This window comes from Oncorhynchus gorbuscha, linkage group LG01 (genome assembly GCF_021184085.1).
Source record: "Oncorhynchus gorbuscha isolate QuinsamMale2020 ecotype Even-year linkage group LG01, OgorEven_v1.0, whole genome shotgun sequence".
Classification (NCBI taxonomy): Eukaryota; Metazoa; Chordata; class Actinopteri; order Salmoniformes; family Salmonidae; genus Oncorhynchus; species Oncorhynchus gorbuscha.
In genome coordinates this window covers 110,055,589-110,083,009 of record NC_060173.1, presented here as the reverse complement: position 1 = coordinate 110,083,009, position 27,421 = coordinate 110,055,589, and the positions used below count along the sequence as shown (strand labels likewise).

The 27,421-nt window shown below is 43.8% G+C and overlaps 1 protein-coding gene and 1 long non-coding RNA gene across 4 annotated transcripts in view; one reads left to right on the top strand and one right to left on the bottom strand.

Moving 5' to 3' along the window:
• Window positions 1-2,947: 2,947 nt before the first annotated feature.
• LOC124019293 (aryl hydrocarbon receptor-like) overlaps window positions 2,948-27,421 on the bottom strand; it is a 65,271-nt gene continuing 40,797 nt past the window's right edge. For 2 of the 3 annotated variants that reach the window (XM_046337413.1, XM_046341666.1), the window contains exons 4-11: window positions 24,881-24,970; window positions 18,462-18,588; window positions 17,072-17,202; window positions 16,558-16,760; window positions 16,259-16,368; window positions 11,594-11,735; window positions 7,508-9,707; window positions 2,948-4,706 (exon numbers count right to left, since the gene is read on the bottom strand). In XM_046337413.1, the coding sequence (XP_046193369.1) occupies window positions 4,632-4,706; window positions 7,508-9,707; window positions 11,594-11,735; window positions 16,259-16,368; window positions 16,558-16,760; window positions 17,072-17,202; window positions 18,462-18,588; window positions 24,881-24,970 (3,078 nt within the window). In that variant the 3' untranslated portion in view covers window positions 2,948-4,631. The remainder of the gene's footprint in view (window positions 4,707-7,507; window positions 9,708-11,593; window positions 11,736-16,258; window positions 16,369-16,557; window positions 16,761-17,071; window positions 17,203-18,461; window positions 18,589-24,880; window positions 24,971-27,421) is intronic. The other variant, XM_046342849.1, reaches the window with a different exon arrangement.
• Window positions 16,542-27,421, top strand: part of LOC124031913 — a 36,836-nt gene continuing 25,956 nt past the window's right edge. Inside the window, exon 1 of the long non-coding RNA XR_006838204.1 lies at window positions 16,542-17,310. This is a non-coding gene — a long non-coding RNA (uncharacterized LOC124031913). The remainder of the gene's footprint in view (window positions 17,311-27,421) is intronic.

Here is a 27,421-nt window from a genome sequence, read left to right as displayed (position 1 = left end):
TTTAGTTGATCATGAAATAATTTTGACAAAATTAATGCATTATGGTTTTAAGGAGGTAGCATTGAATTGGGTACAGTCATATCTAACTGACAGGAAACAGTCCACCTATATCAATGGTTCATTTTCTTCCCCTCGTGTTAAACTGTGGAATACCGCAGGGCAGCTGCATTGGGCCACTTCTCTATTTAATATATACCAACGACCTTCCCTATGCCTTAGCTGAAACTCAAGCTACCATATTTGCTGCTGATACTACAATTTATGCAGCAAGACAATCGGTTCAACAGGTACAGCAAGCTTTACAAGGAGATTTGGAGAATATTAGGGAGTGGGTTTGCCGAAACAAACTTGTTTTAAACACCAAGAAAACCATAGTTATGTTGGTCTGTTCCACGAGGAAAAGGCCAAAACAGCATGGGATATAATTAAGTATGGGAGGAGTACAAATTGAAGTGGCAGAAACTAAACTATTGGGAATGGAGCTAGACAACTATTTATCATGGTCGTCTCAAATAACTAATCTATGTATAAAAAAACAGCATGCATAATCAGAAGGATAGATAAATATTTACCAGGAACAATTCTCCAGCAAATAACGCAAGCATTAATTGAGAGTCAGGTGAAGTACTGTTCGGTGGTCTGGGGAAATGCACCATCAAGTGAAGTTAGGAGACTGCAGAATGCACAGAATAAAGCAGCAAGTAGTGTTTTAAGGTGGAGATATGGTTCTTCTGTTGCAGTCATCCATAGTGTTCTTGGTTGGTCATCAATCAACAAGGTAATTGAAAGGAACATGCTTATTTTATTTCATAATATACAATAATATACATAATTTAAAACGGCCAAACTAGCTACCCCCCCCGCTGCTCCCCCAATGAACATTTTACTCCCCTCCCCCTCAACGGACATTTACCCTGCTCCCACCCCCCCAATGAACATTTATCATTGTTCCAGTTGTAAATATGTATATATTATTATTTTATTATTGTCCCATTCACTTCCCTTGACCTGCACAGTTGGAGCTCGGAGCTTAAGAATTTCACAGTACCCTGCAATTACATCTGTGACCCTGTGCATGTAACTATTAAACTCTGAAATAAAACTCCTTCCCACTCCACCCACATGGTGTTTGTTCCTCTCTGGCGGACCTCTCGCTGATCACGAAGCATCATGGTGAGTACTGTGGGCCGAGACGAGGCTCCTCAGTCTGGGTCATTCCACTATTAAAGCTGAAACAACAACAACGATAAAAGAAGCCTCGTCAGCGAGCACAAATGTATATTTGTCTTCTGAAAAGCCCCGAACAAGCCAAGGGCTGTAGAGGTTACTGGACACAGAAAGATGCAACAAAAACACAACAGAAAGCAGCATGCTCAAATACTGTAGTCAGCTTTTTCCCTCCACTCTGTCAGTGACATCAAGTAAAAACTCTTATTTTACCAAAATAAATAATGAGGACTAGAGCCATCCTTTTATAATAAGGGGTCTACTCAAACTTACCATGTCTGGTTTTAGGCAGGGATATGATGGGGGAAAAAGCAGCCCTGGCCAACTCTGAAATCTTATTAAGAAGCAGAGAGAGAGAGCGGTCTGGCCAAATAGCAGTATGAGTATGGAGGGGAGAGGACAGTGAATAGGCCATGCTTTTAAAAGCCTGTCTGAATAATTCTAAACCATCATAAAGAGCTGCCTCTTTCATGTGATTCATGCTTTTCATATTTGTATCCATTGGACATAGTAGTTATTTTTCAGATGACTCAGTGAATATCATAATAATAATACATGGGATTTATATAGTGTTTTCATGGACCCAAAATGCCTACCATGCAAACTTGTATTCAAACTTAAAATGTCAGACTTGATTTGGCCTAATAATTTTTTTTTATCAACCCCTACAAAACTCTGCATTAATTCTAATGAATTCTAATCCACAATAATGAACATTTCCTGTATCAATGTGATTGCAAAAATCCTTTATTTCAAAGGACCAAAATAATACATTTGAAACAAGCAGTCAAAGGCCTTGGGTCAAAATGTATCTCATAACAACTACATCTGTTCCTGTTCACATGTTAAAATCAATTCAATGTGACTGAGTAAAAGACTCAAAATAAAGTTCTCAATATGTTAAATGAATTGAGTTTCAGTAGTATGGCACCATTTTGGAATATCAAGAAGAGTCCAACTTTTTTTTGTGACGTGAGAGTACATGTACGGTGCATTCGGAAATTATTCAGACCCCTTCACTTTTTCCACATACTGTACAGCCTTATTCTAAAATGGATTAAAATGTTATCTTTCCTCATCAATCTACTCACTATACCCCATGACACAGCATAACCAGGTTTGAAAAATCAACTTTACATACAGTACCCGTCCAAAAATTTGGACACACCTACTCATTGTAGAATATTAGCGAAGACATCAACTATGAAATAACACATATGGAAGCATGTAGTAACCAAAAAGGTATTAAACAAATTAAAATATATTTTATATTTGAGATTCTTCAAAGTAGCCACCCGTTTGTTGCCTTGATGACAGCTTTGCACACTCATCATCCATTTAAGAATGGTGGAGGCCACTGTGTTCTTGGGAACCTCCAATGTTGCAGAAATGTTTGGTACCCTTCGCCAGATCTGTGCCTCGACACAATCCTGTCTCGGAGTTGTACAGATAATTCCTTAGACCTCATGGCTTGGTTTTTGCTCTGACATCCACTGTCAACTGTGGAGCCTTATATAGACAGGTGTGTGCTTTTCCAAATCATGTCCAATCAATTGAATTTACCACAGGTGGAATCCAATCAAGTTGTAGAAACATCTAACGGATGATCAATGGAAACAGGATGCACCTGAGCTCAATTTCGAGTCTCACAGCAAAGGGTCTGAATACTTATGTAAATAAGTATTTTTTTGCAAACATTTCTAAAAACCTGTTTTCACTTTGTCATTATGGGGTATTGTGTGTAGATTGATGAGGGGGGAGAAAATGTAATTCATTTTACGATAAGGCTGTAACATAACAAAATGTGGAAAAAGTCAAGGGGTCTGAATACTTTCGGAATGCACTGTACGTATAATGCAAATAGGGTCAACACAAGAGTTCGATAAGCAGCAGTGTTTTAAAACAAGTGAAATGACGCAGAACTTTACATACCTGTATTTCTCAAAACCATTGCTGTTTGTTTACACTTTAAAAAAAATCATATTGTTAATAGGCCACATCAATCATATTAAATATATCAAACATTTTAATAGTAAAAAAAAGAAAGGGGAAAGAAACCAAGTTGATTCTGAAACCACATGTGTATCACATTTCAACTTAAAACACAATAAATGACAATAATGGTAATAATAACAAAAATAATGACGATAATTATTGTAACAACTACAAGGAAATCTCTTTTCAGCATCTCCATGATGAAATAATTATATTTAGCACTACTGCCCAAATGATTTAGTATTTACATAAAACATTCAAAATGGTATCCTTCCAGAAGAGATCATTTGGTTTTCAGATTTGTCAGCGAACTGTCATTAGATAATAATAATAATAACGTTTTAGATTCTGACGATATACAGTACTTCCCATCTCATCAAGATGGTATCTTGTAATATATGTTAGAGGAATGAATCACAAATTAATAAATACTGAATTCAAAGCAGCCTTCAGCTAGTTCAGAGTCAGTTGACCTTAGTATTGGACAAACTCTCACAGAGGTACAAGATGTCAACGACAACAACAAAATGTTAATTCAAGTGAACAAAAATATGACAATTGTACAGAAGTGTGAGGACATCAACCGATCACCTGAAATATAATACCGCAAAAATAGAGCAAAAAGACAATTGTTACAGATTTCCCAACCTCAAATATTAAAACGTAAAAGAAGGTCCATCCCTACCATTTTTTGGGGGACGTAAATAACCTTAGTTTCCCTGACCGACTACCGTATCTGCATACTGGGTGCTTGAAATAAAGTGCAGGATATTCTAGACCTGTTTTTTCCTTTACATTACTTAATGTTCTAAAAACAATTCATTAACGCTCCCCAATAGAGGAAACTCATGAGCACTGGACGTTGCATTTGAAGGTTCCATTCCTGTTGTATGACAACTCATGACACCGATCATGATGTCATGTGTCACAACAAGTCATAAATGTGATGGTGCCGTAAGCATCTATACATGCAGGGTTAGGTGGTGTCTCCATGACTACCAATGACCATGTACTTCCACCAGGACTAAAAATATATATATTTTTTACATTTAAAAACAGAAACAAGAATTCTAAGACTAAGATTATTTTCTTCTGAGTTATTTTAAAAACAGAATAAAACTCAACTTTCGCGCTCTGACGTCATATTGTAAACAAAGGACTCAAATTATAATTATGTTATTATGAAACATCAAACCCAACCAAACAAAAGTACCAAAAATATTTAGGCCTAAGTGTTGCTTTTGTTGTCAACTACAGTAACAAGCTGGTCCAGTGGTAGGGTGGGTGGGATCCTCCAGTCAGTTAGGGTGGGTGGGACCCTCCAGTCAGTGTCCCCTGGAGGTCCCCAGTCAGAGGTAAAAGCCTGAGGTCTGGGGGTCTGGAGAGTGTCAGGGCAGGGGAGTTGGCCGTTAGAGGGCACCACTCCTATTGGGCAGAACACAGCCTCCTGAGTAGGTCCCGTTAAGAATGCAGCCATTTTCAATCTGAGAAAAGAGGAAGAAGACATGGAGACAATGAAGGGAACCTGCCTTTCAGCTTGTGAATGGTATGACGTTGATGGTTGACTACCAGCAGCAGATTGACACCTGAAATACCAATGACTGCATTGTCAGAAATGTTGGCAATTTAACGTCTGGGTGATAGGGTGCAGTATTTTCACGCCCAGATGAAATGCATGCCAAATTCAACTGCCTGTAGATTTGGATAGAAAACACTCTGAAGTTTCTAAAACTTTTTGAATCATGTCTGTGAGTATAACAGAACTTATTTAGCAGGTGAAAACCAGAGGACAAACCATTCAGATTTTGTTTTGTTTTGAGGTCACTCTTTTCAATGGGTTTTCATTGGGAATCCAGCTTTCTAAGGGACCTTCTTGCAGTTCCTATCGCTTACACTGGATGTCAACAGTCTTTAGAAATTGGTTGAGGTTATTCCTTTGTGTAATGAAGAAGTACGGCCATCTTGAATTAGGGTCACTTGTAGTGTACTGTTAGATAGAGGCGCGTGACCAGAAAGCATGCTACAGTTTGTTTTCGTCCTGTATTGAACACAGATCATCCCATCTTCAATTGTATCGATTATTTACATTAAAAAATACCTAGAGTTGTATTACAAAAGTCGTTTGAAATGTTTTGGCAAAGTTTACAGGTAACTTTTGAGATATTTTGTTGTCACGTTGCGCTAGTTGGAACCGGTGTTTTTCAAGATCAAACGCGCCAAATAAATGGACATTTTGGATATATATCGACGGAATTAATCGAACAAAGGGACCATTTGTGATGTTTATGGGACATATTGGAGTGCCAACAAAAGAAGCTCGTCAAAGTTAAGGCATTAATTATATTTTTATTTTTGCGTTTTGTGTTGCGCCTGCAGGGTTGAAATATGGTTTCTCTCTTTGTTTACGGAGGTGCTATCCTCAGATAATAGCATTGTTTGCTTTCACCGAAAAGCCTTTTTGAAATCTGTCATGTTGGCTGGATTCACATCAAGTGTAGCTTTAATTTGCTATCTTGCATGTGTGATTTAATGAAAGTTAGATTTTTATAGTAATTTATTTGATTTTGGCGCTCTGCATTTTCCCTGGCTTTTGGCCAGGCTGGACGCTAGCCCACATATCCCAGAGAAGTCAATAAAGAGCTGTTGAAAGATACATTCTCAATATTAAACATCATCAATCTAAAAAAATAATTTAAACTTACGCTTATTCATTTTGTGATTTGCAGTATTAATTATGGAAGTTATTTGTGAATGAATGGTGATTGTAATTTATCTAAACACATTGTGGCCCTGAATAGCACCTCCCGTCCTGGTGTGAACTATGGAACCTTACTGTCTCTACAGAACCCGTTGTCTTAAATTTACAATCAAATGCTTGTCAGTTCCCTTTAAATAGTGGCCATTAATTACATGCTACTCTTAGAAAAAAAGTGTTCCAAAAGGGTTCTTCAGCTGTCCCCATAGGACCACTCTTTTTGATTCCAGGTAGAACCCTTTTTGGTTCGAGGTGGAACCCTTTTGAGTTCCATGGAACACCAAAAGGTTCTACCTGGAACCAAAAACAAAAACGGTTCTACCTGGAACCAAAAATGGTTCTTCAAAGGGTTATCCATATGGGGACAGCCGAAGAACCCTTTAAAGGTTCTAGATAGCAACTTTTTTCTAAGAGAGTACTGACCCTGAACAGACAGAACAAGTGCCACAAAAGGGGTGCAAAAATTACATTATACATTTTTTATTGTTGAATAATCATGAGGGGAGGAATAATTATGTTATTGTTGACAGGTGGAGGAGTAAAAGTAGGAATCAGTCAAGGAACAGTTAGCACCAGATGTCAGTGTCGAAGTTACAGGGCTTCTACTGTGTGTTGTGTCTTACTGTATGAGTGGCCCTTTATATAAACTCCATTATGTTCACTGCAGACACTGTCCAGCTTGCAAGGCCTCTGAGGCCCTCTGTTAGGGACCATTGTCCCAGCTTTGTTGTATCCGCCACTGTTCCTCAGCCAATTATGAAGATTTTAGGAAGAGGTGTACAGATGTAGAATCTTAATTTGATCACCCAGTTGCAAGATAACTTTCCTGCAATGCAGGACATTTAACATGTGTAGTGTATGAGGTTTAAAAAGGCTTCTGATTTTCCCTCAACCCCTACAAAAATGTCCATTAATTATAATCCACATAAGAATAAAAAAATTCCTGCTGTAGCAAACTGGCTCAAATTAAGATGCTACATGTATAAAAGCTGATGAACCCTTATGCAAATAATCTAGATCTTAGGCAGTGCATATTCAACTAGCAGACCCATAACCCTTACCGTACCCTCCGCCCTAACCTTAACCCTACCATTAATCGTAAACCAGCCAGAACCTTAACCAATTTCTAATCCTATCCCTAATGCCACTGTCAGGAGCTCTCCATTCTTGATACACATGGGAAACTGTAGAGCGTGAAAAACACAGCAGCGTTGCAGTTCTTGACACAAACTGGTGCACCTGGCACCTGCTACCATACCCCCCATTCAAACACACTTAAATATTTTGTGTTGCTCATTCACCCTCTGAATGGCACACACACAATGTCTCAATTGTCTCGAGGCTTAACATTTCTCATTTAACCTGTCTCCTCCACTTCATCTACACTGATTGAAGTAGATTTAACAAGTGACATCAATAAGGGATCATAGCTTTCACCTGGATTCACCTGGTCAGTCTGTCATGGAAAGAGCAGGTGTTCTTAATGTTTTGTATACTCAATGCATGAATATATAATCCCTGTGGTCTCACCTTACTGTGGTTGGGGTGGTGTGGGATGTCAGAGGTCACCATGCCATTGGCCTCCAGTGAAGAGTGTCCAACCACAAGGATCTGCTCTACTGTAGCAGAGGGAGGAGGGCACTGCACCTGAGCCAAGGGAGGGGGCAGCTTCTCCTTCTGCAGCTGCTTGTGGTTCATCCTCTGGTAGGACGAAACGGCAGCCCCGGTCCCGTGGTGCTGCCCGTTCCCCCCATATGTACATCTGTTGATGGTATAGTCCATGGTGGGAACATCAGCCATAGTGTAATTCATACAAGCGTCTACAGTGGTGTGTGTGAGGAGAGGTACCTGGCCATCGTTAAGGCAGGGGTTGCTGTTCAGGATGGTTTCCCGAGAGGGGTTGCTGTTCAGGATGGTTTCCCGAGAGGGGTTGCTGGTCAGGATGTTTTCCCGAGAGGGGTTGCTGGTCAGGATGGTTTTCCCAGAGGGGTTACTGTTCAGGATGGTTTCCCGAGAGGGGTTGCTGGTCAGGATGGTTTTCCCAGAGGGGTTGCTGTTCAGGGTGGTTTCCCGAGAGGGGTTGCTGTTCAGGGTAGTTTCCCCAGGGGGGTTGCTGTTCAGAGTGGTTTCCCCAGAGGCGTTGCTGTACAGGGTGGTTTCCCCAGGGGGGTTGCTGTTCAGGATGGTTTCCCCAGGGGGGTTGCTGTTTAGGGTGGTTTGCCCAGGGGGGTTGCTGTTCAGGATGGTTTCCCCAGGGGGGTTGCTGTCCAGGGTAGTTTGCCCAGAGGCGTTGCTGTACAGGGTGGTTTGCCCAGAGGCGTTGCTGTACAGGGTGGTTTGCCCAGAGGGGTTGCTGTTCAGGGTGATTTGCCCAGAGGGGTTGCTGTTCAGAGTGGTTTCCCCAGAGGCGTTGCTGTACAGGGTGGTTTCCCCAGGGGGGTTGCTGTTCAGGGTGGTTTCCCCAGGGGGGCAGTAGCTATTGTCCTGCCATTGCTGTTTGCCAGCTGGGAGATGCTCTGTGTGTGTGTTTGGAATGCCACACACACCGTTGAGATTAGCGCCTGGATGTTTGGCATGGCTGTGAGGGAACGGTCTCTGGACCAGGGCCTGCTGCTGCTGGAGGTAGTGTTGACGTTGGTGGGCTTGCCGCCAGTGATGGTCCCCATCCGGCTCTGATGCCTTTCCATTTAACAGAGTCTGGGGGGTGTGACAGTCGTCAACCGGTACCCCTGTATTGTCTAGAATGTGTAGGGATGTCCATTCTCCGTTGTGTATTGGCTGACTCTTCCCCTGCAGTCCATTCACCACTGGATGGGGCAAGTGGTTGCTATGCTGGACCCAGTCTTGGACCGCCCTCCCTGGCTGCATGTTGAGGTGCTTCTGCATCTGCTGAACTATTGGGGGATTATGGGGAATGTACTGAGGAAACACATTGGTGGCAGAAGTGGGATTACTTTCAACAGGAGCCTTTGTTGTTTTTGTGGTGGTTTCTGGGGCATTTGTTCCTGGGATAGTGGAGGGTACTTGGTCCCCGTCCTCTGCCCCATCTGTCTTTGCCTCCAGGGAGTCGTGGATGTAGGACAGGATTTCATCATTGGTCAGCAGGTCATCCAGGGTGGGAACCCGCTCAGGGTCCATCTCCACCCGGATCATCCTCTCGTCCAGCAGCAGCAGCTCCAGGTCCTCAGCGCTCAGTCCCAGGCCCTCCAAAGCCCCAAATAGTTCCCCGTTGGAACAGTTCTCCCCATTGCCTCCATCCCCATTCCGATCCACCCCACCCCCCGGACCCCCCAGGGACAGGGAGTCCAGGGTCGCCAGCATAGGGTCGAAGCTCGACGCCGGTTCTGGAAGGCCCGGACCCACCACTCCGTTGGACGACTCATCCCAGCCCTGGAGCAGGGCGGTGGGGTCGGAGTCAGAGAAACCGACCCGGTCTCCGAACAGACTGCTGTGGAAGGACAGCTGGGGCTCCAAGGCCGGCTGGCAGACGTATACAGACTCAGCCTGACTCATTAGCGCCCCCAAGAGGGAGCCCGGGTCCAGGCCATCCCTGGACACCCTGTCAATCCGGCCCTTCTTGGACTTGTTGCCGTTCTTCTCGGAGCCCTGGGTGCTGTGGTTGAAGTGTCCAATTGGATGGCTGGACTGGTAGAGCAGGGCCTCTCCTGTGGCGAAGGTAAAGGGGAGGTGCATGGAACGTTTACGTAGGTGTTCGCCTCCTTCCTCCTCCCTAAAAGGATAGAAAACAGACAGTTCTCAGACTCTTTCTCGAACCCACTACCCTGGCATTTCAAGTACCATGCCTAACTGAACTACAAAGCACCATGTTCTACTAGAACAGCTACAGAGGACCATGTTCTATTAACTGAACTACAGAGCACCATGCCAACTAACTGAAATACAGAGGACCATGTTCTACTAACTGAAATACAGAGGACCATGTTCTAGTAACTGAACTACATAGCACCATGCCTACTAACTAAACTACAGAAAACCATGTTCAACTAACTGAAATACAGAGAACCATGTTTTACTAACTGAGCTACAGAGAACCATGTTTTACTAACTGAGCTACAGAGGACCATGTTCTACTAACCAAACTACAGATCACCATGCCTACTAACTGAACTACAGGGGACCATGTTCTACTAACTGAACCATGCCTACTAACTAAACTACAGAGAACCATGTTCTACAAACTAAACTACAGAGGACCGTGTTCTACAAACTGAGCTACAGAGGACCATGTTCTACTAACTAAACTACAGAGAACCATACCTACTAACTACACTACAGAGCACCATGTTCTACTAACTGAACCATGCCTATTAACTAAACTACAGAGAACCATGTTCTACTAACTGAACTACATAGCACCATGCCTACTAACTAAACTACAGATAACCATGTTATATTAACTGAAATACAGAGAACCATGTTTTACTAACTGAGCTACAGAGAACCATGTTCTACTAACTGAAATACAGAGAACCATGTTCTACTAACTAAACTACAGAGAACCATGTTCTACAAACTAAACTACAGAGGACCGTGTTCTACAAACTGAGCTACAGAGGACCATGTTCTACTAACTAAACTACAGAGAACCATACCTACTAACTACACTACAGAGGACCATGTTCTACTAACTAAACTACAGAGAACCATACCTACTAACTACACTACAGAGCACCATGTTCTACTAACTGAACCATGCCTATTAACTAAACTACAGAGAACCGTGTTCTACTAACTAAACTACAGAGAACCATACCTACTAACTACACTACAGAGAACCGTGTTCTACTAACTGAACTACATAGCACCATGTCTACTAACTAAACTACAGAGAACCATGTTCTACTAACTGAGCTACAGAGGACCATGTTTTACTAACTGAGCTACAGAGGACCATGTTTTACTAACTGAGCTACAGAGGACCATGTTCTACTAACTGAGCTACAGAGGACCATGTTCTACTAACTGAGTTACAGAGGACCATGTTCTACTAACTGAGCTACAGAGGACCATGTTTTACTAACTGAGTTACAGAGGACCATGTTCTACTAACTGAGCTACAGAGGACCATGTTTTACTAACTGAGCTACAGAGGACCATGTTTTACTAACTGAGTTACAGAGGACCATGTTCTACTAACTGAGCTACAGAGGACCATGTTCTACTAACTGAGCTACAGAGGACCATGTTTTACTAACTGAGCTACAGAGGACCATGTTTTACTAACTGAGTTACAGAGGACCATGTTTTACTAACTGAGCTACAGAGGACCATGTTTTAATAACTGAGCTACAGAGGACCATGTTCTACAAACTGAACTACAGAGAACCATGTTCTACAAACTAAACTACAGAGGACCGTGTTCTACAAACTGAGCTACAGAGGACCATGTTCTACTAACTAAACTACAGAGAACCATACCTACTAACTACACTAGAGAACCACATAATCCCTTCCTCCATCTGTGTTGTCTGATGTCATAACTGTGTCATAACTGTGTCCCTACGTCTATGAGGACTGAGTATTTTCTGGCCAGGTGACCTGACAAGGAAAACGACTGTTCCTAGACAGTGACAGGGCCCAGGGGAGTGCACGTACATCAGAGGCCTCTGTGTGGCGATGATGTAGTCTGGTTTTCCGTTCTTGTACACCAGCCTGGCGTTGGCCTGGACCCACTTCCAGAGGTTGTCCTTGGTGAGGAGCCTGAACACGGTTAGACCGCTCTCCCCTGTCTTCATCACTGGAACCACAGGACACAGTTGTTTAGGATGGGCGGGTACACATTCACATTCAATTCAAGCTACAGCACTAGTAGGCAGATGTGGCAACGGGTACAGTAGATTAGGAATCAGGTTCATGGTTCAACTCTGAAGAAACCTAGCTAGGTACCATTGCCTGTTATATTTACTCTGTACTCTGGCAAGGAGTATAAGGCAATGGTAGCTAGAAATCTAGAATCTAGAGCAAATTCCATAAGGCTTAGGGGGTAACTAGATGTACCCTGTAATATTGTGTTGGTAACTGCACTATATATTCAAAAGTATGTGATCATCCCTTCTTCAAATGAGTGGATTCGGCTATTTCAGCCACACCCGTTGCTGACAGATGTACAAAACTCGAGCACACAGCCATGCAATCTCCATAGACAAACATTGTCAGTAGAATGGCCTTACTGAAGAGCTCAGTGACTTTCAACGTGGCACCGTCATAGGATGCCACCTTTCCAACAAGTCAGTTCGTCAAATTTCTGCCCTGCTAGAGCAGCCCTGGTCAACTGTAAGTGCTGTTATTTTGAAGTGGAAATGTCTAAGTGCAACAACGGCTCAGCCGCGAAGCAGTAGGCCACACATCTGGCTAAAAGATTACCGTAGCTCTGTTGGAATCACTTTTATAGATACATTTGACACCTTCTGGAAACAGAAGACGGCAATGACGGAGTCCATCCAAATCATCTTGGTTGCTGGACTCTGTCCACGTATTTCAAGGCTGTGTTGAGACAATGACTTATCAATGACCCAAGACCAGCTCAGTTAATTCCTACCATTGTGACAATGAGTCGTCATAATGACATAACTTAATGTATGTCCTCCTAATTGCCCTGAATACTTGTTTATCCTACAGCTATTGAAGGCATGAATCATGTGCCTATGAATCAGAGTTACACTGTTAGCACTGAGACGGTGTGCTGTAGTAGGAAGTCCCGTTTGCAGCTCACTGTGCACATCAGCTCCAATATAAATAAAATTAACAAGTCTACTTCTGATAAGCTTCTCAGTAAAGCATTAAAAACAAATCAAGCAACCCATAAAAGTGCTAAAAATAACCCATATTAACATATGCAGCCTAAGAAGCAAGGCTTGTGAAGTTAATAACTTATTTGTAACAGATGACATCGATATTCTGACTATCTCTGAAACTCACTTAGATAATACCTTTGATGATACAGTGGTAGCAATACATGGTTATAACATCTACAGAAAAGACAGAAATGCCAACGGGGGAGGTGTTGCAGTCTATATTCAGAACCACATTCAAGTAATTTGTAAGTCGCTCTGGATAAGAGCGTCTGCTAAATGACTTAAATGTAATGTTAAATGTAAAGTAAAGCTTAGAGATGATCTAATGTTAAATACAGTTGAAGTAATATGGCTACAGGTTATTCGGCCTCACCTAAAGCCCATTCTTGTGGGAAGCTGCTATAGACCAAGTGCTAGACCACACATGGATAACATGTGTGAAATGCTTGATAATGTATGTGGTATAAACAGAGAGGTATATTTTCTGGGAGAGGTCATATAATACGCTTTGTAGTGATTCTTATGTTGATGATGTAAATCAAATTTGTTGGTCTGTGGTGTGTAATTAGGAACAACCAGATAAAGAATGATAGTAAAAAGCTTTGGAGCACCTTAAATAACATTTTGGGAAAACGGCAAACTCGGCTCCATCATTGATTGAATCAGGTGGCTCATTCATCACAAAACCCACTGATTTTGCCAACCACTTTAATTACTTTTTCATTGGCAAGATAAGTTAGGCATGACATGCCAGCAACAAAAGCTGACACTACACATCCAAGTATATCTGACCAAATTATGAAAGACAAGCACTGTACTTTTGAATTCTGTTAAGTGAGTGTGGAAGAGGTGAAAAATGGTTGTTGTCTATCAACAATGACAAGCCACCGGGGTCTGACAATCTAGATGGAAAATTACTGAGGATGATGGTGGACGATATTGCCACTCCTATTTGCCATATCTTTGATTTAAGCCTACTAGAAAGTGTGTGCCCTCAGGCCTAAAGGAAAGCAAAAGTCCTTCCGCCTACCAAGCCCCCTTAACTGACTCAAATAGCCGACCAACCAGCCTGTTACCAACCCTTAGTAAACTTTTGGAAAACATTTGACCAGATAAAATGCTATTTCACAGTAAACCAATTGACAACAGAATTTCAGCATGCTTATAGGGAAGGACATTCAACAAGCACAGCACTTACAGAAATGGCTGATGATTGGCTGAGAGAAGTTGATGATAAAAAATATTGTTGGGGCTGCTTTGTTGGACTTCAGTGCAGCTTTTGACATTATTGATCATAATCTGCTACTGAAAAAATGTATGTGTTACTGCAAGAAAAAGGTATTTGGACCCTTTGGAATTACCTGGATTTCTGCATAAATTGGTCATACAATTAGATCTGATCTCCATCTAATTCACAACAATAGACACAGTCTTCTTAAACTAATAACACACAAACAATTATACGTTTTCATGTCTTTATTGAACACACCGTGTAAACATTCACAGTGCAGGGTGGGAAAAGTATGTGAACCCTTGGATTTAATAACTGGTTGACTCTCCTTTGAACCAGGGTGTCTGTAGGGACTTCTCCAGCAGTGAGATGCAGTGCCTTAGTCCTCTGCACCATTAGGGAGCCCAAAAGTGGGGAGAAGCTAAGATGGGGAGAAGTCTGTCCATAATAAAGCGCTGCTCTGCATTCTTAACAACACTATCATCAAGGCAGGTTCTACAGGCCCTGGTTTTGTCGCACCTGGTCTACTGTTCAGTCATGTGGTCAGGTGCCACAAAGAGGGACTCGGAAAAATTGCAGTTGGCTCAGAACAGGGCAGCGCGGCTGGGCCTTACAAGTACACGGAGAGTTAACATTAATGACATGCATGTCAGTCTCTCATGGCTCAAAGTGGAAGAGAGATTGACTTCCTCATGACTTGTTTTTTGTAAGAGGTGTTGACAAGCTGAATGTACTGAGCTGTCTGTTTAAAATACAAGCACACAGCTCAGACACCCATGCATACCCCACAAGACATGCCACTAGAGGTCTCTTGACAGTTCCCAAGTCCAGAACAGACCATGGGATGCTCACAGTACTATATAGAGCCATGACTACATGGAACTCTATTCCACATCAAGTAACTGATGCAAGCAGTAGAATCAGATAAAAAAAATAAAAAAACAGGTAAAAATACACCTTGTGGAACAACGTTGACTGTGAAGAGACACACACAAAGGTACACACACACGCATACATTGTAATATTGTAGTATGACGGTATTTTCCATTTTGTATTGTAGATAAGTAGTGGTGTAATAATGTTATATGATGTACTGTTTTTATATTTTGTTTTATATGTAATGTAAGTGCTTTAATGTGTTTGGACCCCAGGAAGCAGCGAATGGGGATCCATAATAAATACAAATACACAAGACAACAGAACGGGACAGCGGAGTGACGAAGCACGAAGCGCGTAAAAAAATCATCTGTCCTCGGTTGCAACACTCACTACCAAGTTTCAAACTGCCTCTGGAGGCAACGTCAGCACAAGAACTGTTCGTCGGGAGCTTCATGAAATGGGTTTCTGTGGCCGAGCAGCCGCACACAAGCCTAAGATCACCATGAGCCATGCCAAGAGTCGGCTGGAGTGGTGTAAAGCTCACTGCCATTGGACTCTGGCGCAGTAGAAACGTGTTCTCTGGAGTGATGAATCACGCTTCACTATCTGGCAGTCTGACGGAAGAATCTGGGTTTGGCGGATGTCAGCAGAACGCTACCTGCCCCAATGCATAGTGCCAGCTGTAAAGTTTGGTGGAGGAGGAATAATGGTCCGAGGCTGTTTTCATGGTTCAGGCTCCTTAACTCTGTAGCATACAATGACATTCTAGATGATTCTGTGCATCCAACTTTGTGGCAACAGTTTGGGAAAGGCGCTTTCCTGTTTCAGCATGATAACCCCATCGAACACCTTTGGGATGAATTGGAACGCCGACTGCGAGCCAGGCCTAAACGCCCAACATCAGTGCCCGACCTCACAAACGCTTGTGGTTGAATGGAAGCAAGTCCCTGTAGCAATGTTCCAACATCTAGTGGAAAGCCTTCCCAGAAGAGTGGAGATTGTTATAGCAGCAAAAGGGGGACCAACTCCATATTAATGCCCATGATTTTGGAATGAGATATTCGACGAGCAGGTGTCCACATACTATTTGTTGTAGTGTATATGGATTATTGCTGCTGATCATGTAGTGTATCTGTGGCCTATCCTATCCTCTAGCAGCTCTGCGGCTTTGCTCAATCTGCGCCGTAATCCACTGGGATTACTTGGGAAAGCTGTCCGAACTCTGTGACCACCATCTTTGACCTGGTCAGACCCGGCCTCACCAATGTTTTGAGGACAGAACCAATTCAACCCAATCCAAAATAAAAACTCCCATCTTTTGTATTTTTAGGTAGACATAATGGAGATGAGGCTTACTTCGGACATGGTTCTCAGCGCAGTACAACATATCCGCCGCATGGATAAACTGATACCCAGAGCCTCGCACCCGAAGTTCAGCTTCAGTATACCCAAGCACAATTTTCCCCCTGCAAAAGGGATGATGTCAATAAACAATCATTTGACATCACATAATAACCAGTACTACATAACAATAGCAGTATGACTGACAAATGACAGTCTATTCAATACTATTGTAATAGTAGTCTATTTATTTTGATGATTGCAACTGTCACCACAACATTATCATAATAACAAGGAAGTCAAAGTGAGCGTACTTTGCATCGCAGGCCATGGGGGTGAAGTCCAGCTTGTGTTTGGTTCTGAAGGTCATGTTCTTGGTCCTGATCTCCAGGATGGAGGGGGGCTGGAGAGGCGTAGCGATGGCAAACAGGGCCAGCTGGGGCGGCGCCTTGACCATGTTTTCCTGCCGCTGGTTCTGACCACGCAGGAACTTCAGCCTGCCCTGCAGACTCAGGGCCTGGCAGGGGCAGGGGGAGGGGGGAAACGCAAACATTTAGTCTTAGACATGTATCTTTTCGTCTTCGATTGTCCATGTGTTTGAATATCTGTCCAAAGTCTATCCAACAACAATCTGATTTACATCCATCAAAATTGTATTTCAACGTGTATATCACATCACCCTATGTCAATGTGTGAGCTTTCCTCTGAGTGAGCTTAAAATACTAATAGACCAACACTATTGGGAGGTTGTAGGCATTCGGTCGGGGTGAGGTGTCAATAACACCTACCAGGAAGCTCAGAGACTCACCAGGAAGCTGAGAGACTCACCAGGAAGCCAGAGGAGTTGTCCAGGAGGCAGCGGAAGCGGCACACGAAGTTCCTCTCCAGGAAGGAGGAGTTCTCTGGTGGGAGCTGCTCAGGGTTATAGGTCACAGTGGTGCTGCTCTCCGGCTCCACATCTATGGATCAGAAGATATGACATGTTCAGACCAGGCTTTTATCATCAAAATCATCTAACCACCTATTGTACTATGTTTGGAAACGATCCTCAAGATTACAGCATACAGGTCAGTCATGTAGAAACAGAACACAATGTGTGCAACTTCTCTAAGATGGTCATACAAACGGGTAATCAGTGACAACCTGATTATGTAATCTCATGAAATAATTATTATTTTTATGATAGTACAGGAATTAATCAACACAAAAAGCTAAATGAATAACAACATTGTTGACTGTGTGTTGACATGAATGTTTGGGCTTGAAAGAAAAGCTGACGTGAGGTGTCTGGCTTGGGTGTCTGCTGAGAGATGTGTCATGACACTTTAAACGAAGCCTTATTCAATATCCCTCAGCACATTCTAAATGCTAACTGTTCTGCTTCTGTTCTTCTCTGTATTCTGTTTTGACCCGACTGTGTGCCCTTTTCCTCAATGGGCGTGGTCTCCTGGCTCTGTTGAAAATACACTTATGTAATTAGCACCAGAGGCGAATGTCGTCTTAGCTCGACATGTGACGGCTTCCTCTCTTGCAGGGGAAGAACAAATGTGCAACACCACCCACTAGTGGAGGGTTTAAGTCAGTGCAGAGGCCCGAGCCTTTCTTGAATGTTTATGAGCATTTATTAATTATAGATGTTTTATATAATGCATAATAATGAGTTATTATATACTTATGTAATGCATTACGCATGTTTCATAAGGTGTTATAACTGCATTTGGAATGCATTATGCAGAGGGTATTCATAGGAAATGCCATTGAAAGATCTGCATTAATTTCTATGATTGAATCTCTTAATGGTTTTTCATTGACGGAGGTGGTGTTTCAGGGTCTAACAGAGAGGTGGTGTTTCAGGGTCTAACAGAGAGGTGGTGTTTCAGGGTCTACCACGGAGGTGGTGTTTCAGGGTCTAACACGGAGGTGGTGTTTCAGGGTCTAACACGGAGGTGGTGTTTCAGGGTCTAACACGGAGGTGGTGTTTCAGGGTCTAACACGGAGGTGGTGTTTCAGGGTCTAACACGGAGGTGGTGTTTCAGGGTCTAACACGGAGGTGGTGTTTCAGGGTCTAACACGGAGGTGGTGTTTCAGGGTCTAACATGGAGGTGGTGTTTCAGGGTCTAACACGGAGGTGGTGTTTCAGGGTCTAACACGGAGGTGGTGTTTCAGGGTCTAACACGGAGGTGGTGTTTCAGGGTCTAACACGGAGGAAGGAAGTCACCTGAGGAGGACTTTCCCAGTGTGTCCATGATGGCAGGTGGGTTGAGGGCCCAGTGGAGGTTCCTCCTCAGCTCCTGCTGGTCCTCAGTGTGGACCAACTCATACACACTCTGATGCATAATATCAGTCTGAAGGAAAGAGAGGGAGAGGAAGAGGGAGGGCGGGGAAGAGAGCGAGGAAGAGGGGAGAGAGAGGGTGTAGGGCAGGGGTGTCAAAGTCAAATGGACGGAGGGCCAAATAAAAAATTTAGCTACAAGCCGAGGGCCGGACTGTTCGAATGTTCATTGAAAATTTTTTAAATGACGCATATAGTCTAGTGAACCTAATTGAACCTACTGAAAACCTAACAAATATATTCCAATATGATCAGATAAATAAAGCAATATTTTCTTATGGCTCTGTCAGTAATCTTTAATTTTCAACAGACACAAAAGACAAATTTCCTTTATATAAAAATCCCCATAACATGAACATTAAATGAAAGAAACCGGTATTCAAGGCACCATCAGTAGCCTATATTTTCTATTTTAGCAAAAGTGGGCTAAATTTACTTCAAAGAAAAAAACAATAATAGCAATTTTCTATCATCCACTCAACTGAAATATTTTAAAAATATAATTGGATTGAAATACAATAAAATAAAGTGCAAAAATCTATTAATCAAAAACAACACTTTGTTTAAGGAGAAGTAACATGCAGTGAAAACAAATATTAAACTTTAACTTTTAAACTTGAACTGAGTAAAAACTCTAAATATGTGATTGCACAGTAATGTTCACTTGTTTGAGGTTGAGGGTGATACTTGGTGGTGTCCCATCTTTTCCACAAGTTCATCAATGTTCGGGGTAAGGCTCTGAGCTGAGGAAATCCTCAGAATTGAGTGGAGGTGTTCAGCAGTAAGTCGACTTCTGTGTGATGTTTTGTTCAAGTTCATCAAAGAAAACAGTTGTTCACACAGGTATGTGCTGCCAAACATAGACAACGTTTGAGCAGCCTGGATGCGCAGCTGGGGCATTGTGTCGGGGAGGAAACGGGCGAACTCCGCAGCACCCACTGCCGCATATTTTGCCCTCAGTGCATCATTGCATTGGAGGTCAATGCTTCACTCAATACTTCACTCAACTCTCCGAGTTGGGCATCTCCGGCGCGGCCCACGCTTGGATTGCGTCCTACCTGACAGGTCGCTCCTACCAGGTGGCGTGGCGAGAATCTGTCTCCTCACCACGCGCTCTCACCACTGGTGTCCCCCAGGGCTCTGTTCTAGGCCCTCTCCTATTCTCGCTATACACCAAGTCACTTGGCTCTGTCATAACCTCACATGGTCTCTCCTATCATTGCTATGCAGACGACACACAATTAATCTTCTCCTTTCCCCCTTCTGATGACCAGGTGGCGAATCGCATCTCTGCATGTCTGGCAGACATATCAGTGTGGATGACGGATCACCACCTCAAGCTGAACTTCGGCAAGACGGAGCTGCTCTTCCTCCCGGGGAAGGACTGCCCGTTCCATGATCTCGCCATCACGGTTGACAACTCCATTGTGTCCTCCTCCCAGAGCGCTAAGAACCTTGGCGTGATCCTGGACAACAAACTGTCGTTCTCAACTAACATCAAGGCGGTGGCCCGTTCCTGTAGGTTCATGCTCTACAACATCCGCAGAGTACGACCCTGCCTCACACAGGAAGCGGCGCAGGTCCTAATCCAGGCACTTGTCATCTCCCGTCTGGATTACTGCAACTCGCTGTTGGCTGGGCTCCCTGCCTGTGCCATTAAACCCCTACAACTCATCCAGAACGCCGCAGCCCGTCTAGTGTTCAACCTTCCCAAGTTCTCTCACGTCACCCCGCTCCTCCGCTCTCTCCACTGGCTTCCAGTTGAAGCTCGCATCCGCTACAAGACCATGGTGCTTGCCTACGGAGCTGTGAGGGGAACGGCACCTCAGTACCTCCAGGCTCTGATCAGGCCCTACACCCAAATAAGGGCACTGCGTTCATCCACCTCTGGCCTGCTCGCCTCCCTACCACTGAGGAAGTACAGTTCCCGCTCAGCTCAGTCAAAACTGTTCGCTGCTCTGGCTCCCCAATGGTGGAACAAACTCCCTCACGACGCCAGGACAGCGGAGTCAATCACCACCTTCCGGAGACACCTGAAACCCCACCTCTTTAAGGAATACCTAGGATAGGATAAAGTAATCCTTCTCACCCCCTCCCCCCTTAAAATATTTAGATGCACTATTGTAAAGTGGTTGTTCCACTGGATGTCATAAGGTGAATGCACCAATTTGTAAGTCGCTCTGGATAAGAGCGTCTGCTAAATGACTTAAATGTAAATGTAATGTTAAATGAGGTTTGGTGGTGAGCTTTCCACGTCAACAGCAAATGGGTTACCGAGCAGTTCCAACCTGCTTTTTTGTGCTTCAAAGTCAGCAAATCGGCGTCGAAAGTCAGCGGCAAGCATACCTATTTTATCAGCCAACTGTGCGCTCGGGAACGCACTGGTAGAGAGCTTCTCTTTCATGGTCTGGCAGCTGGGAAAGTGGCTCAAATTTTCTTTCCGCATCTGCGTCTCCCACAGAGTCAGTTTGGTTTTAAATGCCTTCACTGTACTGTACATATCAGAGATGACACGATCCCGACCCTGCAGCTGCAAGTTCATTGCATTCAGATGACTCGTAATGTCACACAGAAAAGCCATTTCACACAGAAACATTTCGTCTCGGAGTTGTGTTGTGTCTTTCCCTTTGCTGTCCAAGAACAGACAAATCTCCTCACGAAGCTCGAAACATCTTTGAAGCACCTTTCCCTGGCTTAGCCATCGCACCTCTGTGTGATAAGGCAAATCACCATGCTCCGTTTCTAACTCCGTCAGAAATGCCTTGAACTGGCGGTGATTCAAACCTTTGGCTCTGATAAAGTTAACTGTGCGCGTGATGATGCTCATTACATGCTCCATTTTCAAGGCTTTACCGCACAACGCTTCCTGGTGTATGATACAATGATAAGCTGTCAGCTCACCTGTCACGTTTTCCTCTTGCATCTTTTCCCGTATCTTCGCCACCAGTCCGCTCCTGTGTCCACACATCGCAGGTGCTCCGTCGGTTGTCAAACCCACGAGTTTTTCCCAAGGCAGCTCCATCTCATTTACACATCTTGACACCTCTTCATACAAATCATGCCCCGTAGTTGTGCCATGCATAGGACGTAAAGCCAAAAACTCCTCTGTCACGCTTAGGCTGGAGTCCACTCCGCGGATGAAAATTGACAACTGGGCAATGTCAGAAATGTCGGTGCTCTCATCCACAGCCAAGGAATATGCAATGAAATCTTTTCCCTTTTTCACAAGCTGCTCTTTTAGATTGATGGACAACTGGTCTACTCTCTCGACAATGGTGTTTCTGCTCAGACTCACATTTAAAAAGAGTTGCCTTTTTTCTGGGCAAACTTCGTCACAAACTTTAATCATGCAGTTTTTGATGAAATCCCCCTCCGTAAATGGCCGGGCTGATTTAGCGATCTCTTCTGCCAAAATAAAACTGGCCTTGACAGCAGCCTGGCCTTGTGATTTGGCTTTTTTGAACAGAGCCTGTCGAGATTTGAGGCCTCGTTTTAATTCCTCTGCCTTTTGTAGCCTTTGTTCCATGTCCATATTCTTGTTTTTGTCCGCGTGTTTCGTTTCATAATGTCGTCTCAGATTATACTCTTTCAGTACCGCCACACTTTCTCCACACAGAAGACACACAGGTTTTCCAGCTACCTCCGTGAACAAATACTCCGACACCCACCTTGTTTGAAACCCCCGGTTCTCAGTGTCCACCTTCCGTTTTGCCATTTTTGATGGGTATCTGAAAGTTAATTTTACTGTGATGCTGACAACTGCTGTGCCAATAAATATTGAAATGAAGCAGCCTACTGCTCGGTGCGTCACCGTTGCATTGTGGGAAATGTAGTATTGGTGCGTGTAAAAGATCTGCGGGCTGCCGGCTTGCTGCGGTCTGCGGGCCGGTTCTAATAATAAATCAAGATCATCCCAGGGGCCGTAAAAAACCTTCTCGCGGGCCGGATGTGGCCCGCTGGCCTTGACTCTGACATATGTGGTGTAGGGAGAGCGAGGGGGTACGAAAGGAAGGAGGGATTATAAAGACATATCCATCACATGGAGGCAGTTAAAATAAAGATGGGAAGCACAACACAGACACACACAATGTCTAAACGATAGATCCTTATGTAAATTACATAATGGGAACTTCAGACGCTATACTACTACAGTGCATTCGGAAAGTATTCTGGCCCCTTCACTTTTTCCACATTTTTTAAAATGTTACAGCCTTATTCTGAAATGGATTAAAAAAATACTCATCAATCTACACACAATACCGCATAATGACAAAGGGAAAACAGGTTTTTAGAAAACATAAATAAAACAAAAATACCTTATGTACAGAGGTATTCAGACCCTTTGTATGAGACTCAAAATTGAGCTCAGGTGCATCCTGTTTCCATTTATCATCCTTGAGATGTTTCTACAACTTGAATGGAGTCCACCTGTGGTAAATGCAAAAACCTGCTCCAAAGCGGGACCTCAAACTGGGGCGAAGGTTCAGAACAAGTCTCTGAATGTCCTTGGGTGGCCCAGCCAGAGCCCGGACTTGAACGCAATTGAACATCTCTGGAGAGACTTGAAAACAGAGACCCCCCCCCAATCCAATCCAATCTGACAGAGCTTCCGAGGATCTGCAAAGAAGAAGAATGGGGGGAAACTCCCCAAAAGCAGGTGTGCCAAGCTTGTAGCGTCATACCCAAGAAGACTCAAGGCTGTAATCGCTGCCAAAGTTATTTCAAAAAGGGACTGAGTAAAGGGTCTGATTACTTATGTAAATGATCATATTGGTTTGTCTTTTAATAAATTTGCAAAAATGTCCAAAAAATGAGACAAAATGTGGAAAAAGTCAAGGGGTCTGAATACTCCGAATGCACTGTTTACTGAAGGAGTGACATTATGGGAACATCGCTATACTGAATGAGTGACGTTATGGGAACATTGCTATACTGAAGGAGTGACATTATGGGAACATCGCTATACTGAAGGAGTGACGTTATGGGAACATCGCTATACTGAAGGAGTGACGTTATGGAAACATCGCTATGCCGAAGGAGTGACGTTATGGGAATATTGCTATACTGAAGGAGTGACGTTATGGGAACATCGCTATATTGAAGGAATGATGTTATGGGAACATCGCTATACTGAAGGAGTGACGTTATGGGAACATCGCTATACTGAAGGAGTGACGTTATGAGAACATCGCTATACTGAAGGAGTGACGTTATGGGAACATCGCTATATTGAAGGAGTGACGTTATGGGAACATCGCTATACTGAAGGAGTGACGTTATGGGAACATCGCTATACTGAAGGAGTGACGTTATGGGAACATCGCTATACTGAAGGAGTGACGTTATGGGAACATCGCTATACTGAATGAGTGACGTTATGGGAACATCGCTATACTGAAGGAGTGACGTTATGGGAACATCGCTATACTGAAGGAGTGACGTTATGGGAACATCGCTATACTGAAGGAGTGACGTTATGGGAACATCGCTATGCTGAAGGAGTCTGTGATATCTCTCCAAGAGTGTGTTGAATTACCAGTGTCTCAGTGTGTGCTGAACTTCTCCAGAGCCTGAATGTCATACAGCAGACTGCATTATGTGTGAGAAGTGCTTCAATCCTTTGTGCCTCTTCACTATCTCCCCCATCCCCCGCCATCTCCCATCCATCTCTGCAGGGTCTGTGATGCTGTGGTGCTGGTCAGGGCTGCTGCCCACTGCCCACTACCACGGCTGGTGGTCTCTTTCCACTAAAGGCCAAGCTATTAATAGACTGGTCTCACCCAGTTTCTCTCTGTGGACCTGCTGAGCAGAATCAGACTCCTCACCAAGCAGGTAGGGCCCAGACAACGGCCCTGACAGTTCGCAGCAGACACCGCACGCAACCCTCAAACCCAACCATAACTCCAATGAATATTATTTTAATTTAAATCAGGTTTATACAGATTAGTCTCATTGAGATCAAATCTAACCAATTATTTGATGCCATAGCATCTATAGGCATCTGTCTCTACAGGGGATCATTCTATGTTTGTATTGCATGCAATTAATGATAAAAACCTCAAGCAGAGATGACCATGTGTCGATGGAGGATTATGCTTTAATGTTTGCAAACATGCATGTGAATGCTGCACCAGGCTGACCCAGCAGTAGAATTAATGCTATTAGTCAGCCAGGAACCCAGAGACGATCCAGCTGCCTGCTTGTCTATTATGAATGAGCTGAGGCACAGAACACCCTGGTCATGCTTTAGGAATAGAACCTTCACTGGGGGTACGGAAAGGGCGGAGGGACAATCTGTACGGTACCTGGTGGAAGCCCAGGTAATCCTGAATGGTGTGAGAGGAGTAGAAAATGGTCCCATCATTAGTGACCACCAGGACGAAGCCGTTCAGAGCCTGTATGTCAAACATGCACAAGATAACAAAAGATTGTTATACAACACAATGCAACTCACTGATGACACAGAGTCAGGAAAAAGCAGCTTTTAGTTTGTTTGCCTAAAATTGGATGGTGGCGCCCCTATGGCAATTCAAATGGCAGACTGAGGACCTTTTTACTGAAGAATGTGTTTGTTTTCTATGATTGTGTTTTGCTTTTCGTGTATTGATGTGTATATTGATGTGTACTGATGTGTACATTGATGTGTATATTGATGTGTATATATTAATGTGTATATTGATGTGTACTGATGTATATATTGATGTGTACTGATGTATATATTGATGTGTATATTGATGTGTATATTGATGTGTATATATTGATGTGTATATTGATGTGTATCCAGGGCTCAACGGTAAAAGAGACCTTGGTCTCAGCATGACTCCCTGTCAAAATAAAGCGGGGGAAAATATACACTGTAGTAGGCTGCTTCTCACTGTAGTAGGCTGTATCTCACTGTAGTAGGCTGTATCTCACTGTAGTAGGCTGTATCTCACTGTAGTAGGCTGCATCTCACTGTAGTAGGCTGCTTCTCACTGTAGTAGGCTGGATCTCACTGTAGTAGGCTGCTTCTCACTGTAGTAGGCTGCTTCTCACTGTAGTAGGCTGCTTCTCACTGTAGTAGGCTGCATCTCACTGTAGTAGGCTGTATCTCACTGTAGTAGGCTGAAGGCTGTATCTCACTGTAGTAGGCTGTATCTCACTGTAGTAGGCTGTACCTCACTGTAGTAGGCTGTACCTCACTGTAGTAGGCTGTACCTCACTGTAGTAGGCTGTACCTCACTGTAGTAGGCTGAAGGCTGCATCTCACTGTAGTAGGCTGTATCTCACTGTAGTAGGCTGTACCTCACTGTAGTAGGCTGTATCTCACTATAGTAGGCTGTATCTCACTGTAGTAGGCTGTATCTCACTGTAGTAGGCTGTATCTCACTGTAGTAGGCTGAAGGCTGCATCTCACTGTAGTAGGCTGCTTCTCACTGTAGTAGGCTGCATCTCACTGTAGTAGGCTGCATCTCACTGTAGTAGGCTGTATCTCACTGTAGTAGGCTGTATCTCACTGTAGTAGGCTGAAGGCTGCATCTCACTGTAGTAGGCTGAAGGCTGTATCTCACTGTAGTAGGCTTTATCTCACTGTAGTAGGCTGTACCTCACTGTAGTAGTCTGTACCTCACTGTAGTAGGCTGAATCTCAATGTAGTAGGCAGCATCTCAATGTAGTAGGCTGCATCTCACTGTAGTAGGCTGTACCTCACTGTAGTAGGCTGTATCTCACTGTAGTAGGCTTTATCTCACTGTAGTAGGTTGTACCTCACTGTAGTAGGCTGCATCTCAATGTAGTAGGCTGTATCTCACTGTAGTAGGCTGCATCTCACTGTAGTAGGCTGCATCTCACTGTAGTAGGCTGCATCTCACTGTAGTAGGCTGTATCTCACTGTAGTAGGCTGCATCTCACTGTAGTAGGCTGCATCTCACTGTAGTAGGCTGTATCTCACTGTAGTAGGCTGTATCTCACTGTAGTAGGCTGTATCTCACTACAGTAGGCTGCATCTCACTGTAGTAGGCTGCATCTCACTGTAGTAGGCTGCATCTCACTGTAGTAGGCTGTATCTCACTGTAGTAGGCTGTATCACTGTAGTAGGCTGAAGGCTGCATCTCACTGTAGTAGGCTGTATCTCACTGTAGTAGGCTGTATCTCACTGAAGTAGGCTGTATCTCACTGAAGTAGGCTGCATCTCACTGTAGTAGGCTGCATCTCACTGTAGTAGGCTGCATCTCACTGTAGTAGGCTGCATCTCACTGTAGTAGGCTGTATCACTGTAGTAGGCTGAAGGCTGCATCTCACTGTAGTAGGCTGTATCTCACTGTAGTAGGCTGTATCTCACTGAAGTAGGCTGTATCTCACTGAAGTAGGCTGTATCTCACTGAAGTAAGCTGTATCTCACTGTAGTAGGCTGCATCTCACTGTAGTAGGCTGTATCTCACTGTAGTAGGCTGTATCACTGTAGTAGGCTGAAGGCTGCATCTCACTGTAGTAGGCTGTATCTCACTGTAGTAGGCTGTATCTCACTGTAGTAGGCTGTACCTCACTGTAGTAGGCTGTATCTCACTATAGTAGGCTGTATCTCACTGTAGTAGGCTGTATCTCACTGTAGTAGGCTGTATCTCACTGTAGTAGGCTGAAGGCTGCATCTCACTGTAGTAGGCTGCTTCTCACTGTAGTAGGCTGCATCTCACTGTAGTAGGCTGCATCTCACTGTAGTAGGCTGTATCTCACTGTAGTAGGCTGTATCTCACTGTAGTAGGCTGTATCTCACTGTAGTAGGCTGTACCTCACTGTAGTAGGCTGAAGGCTGCATCTCACTGTAGTAGGCTGAAGGCTGTATCTCACTGTAGTAGGCTTTATCTCAC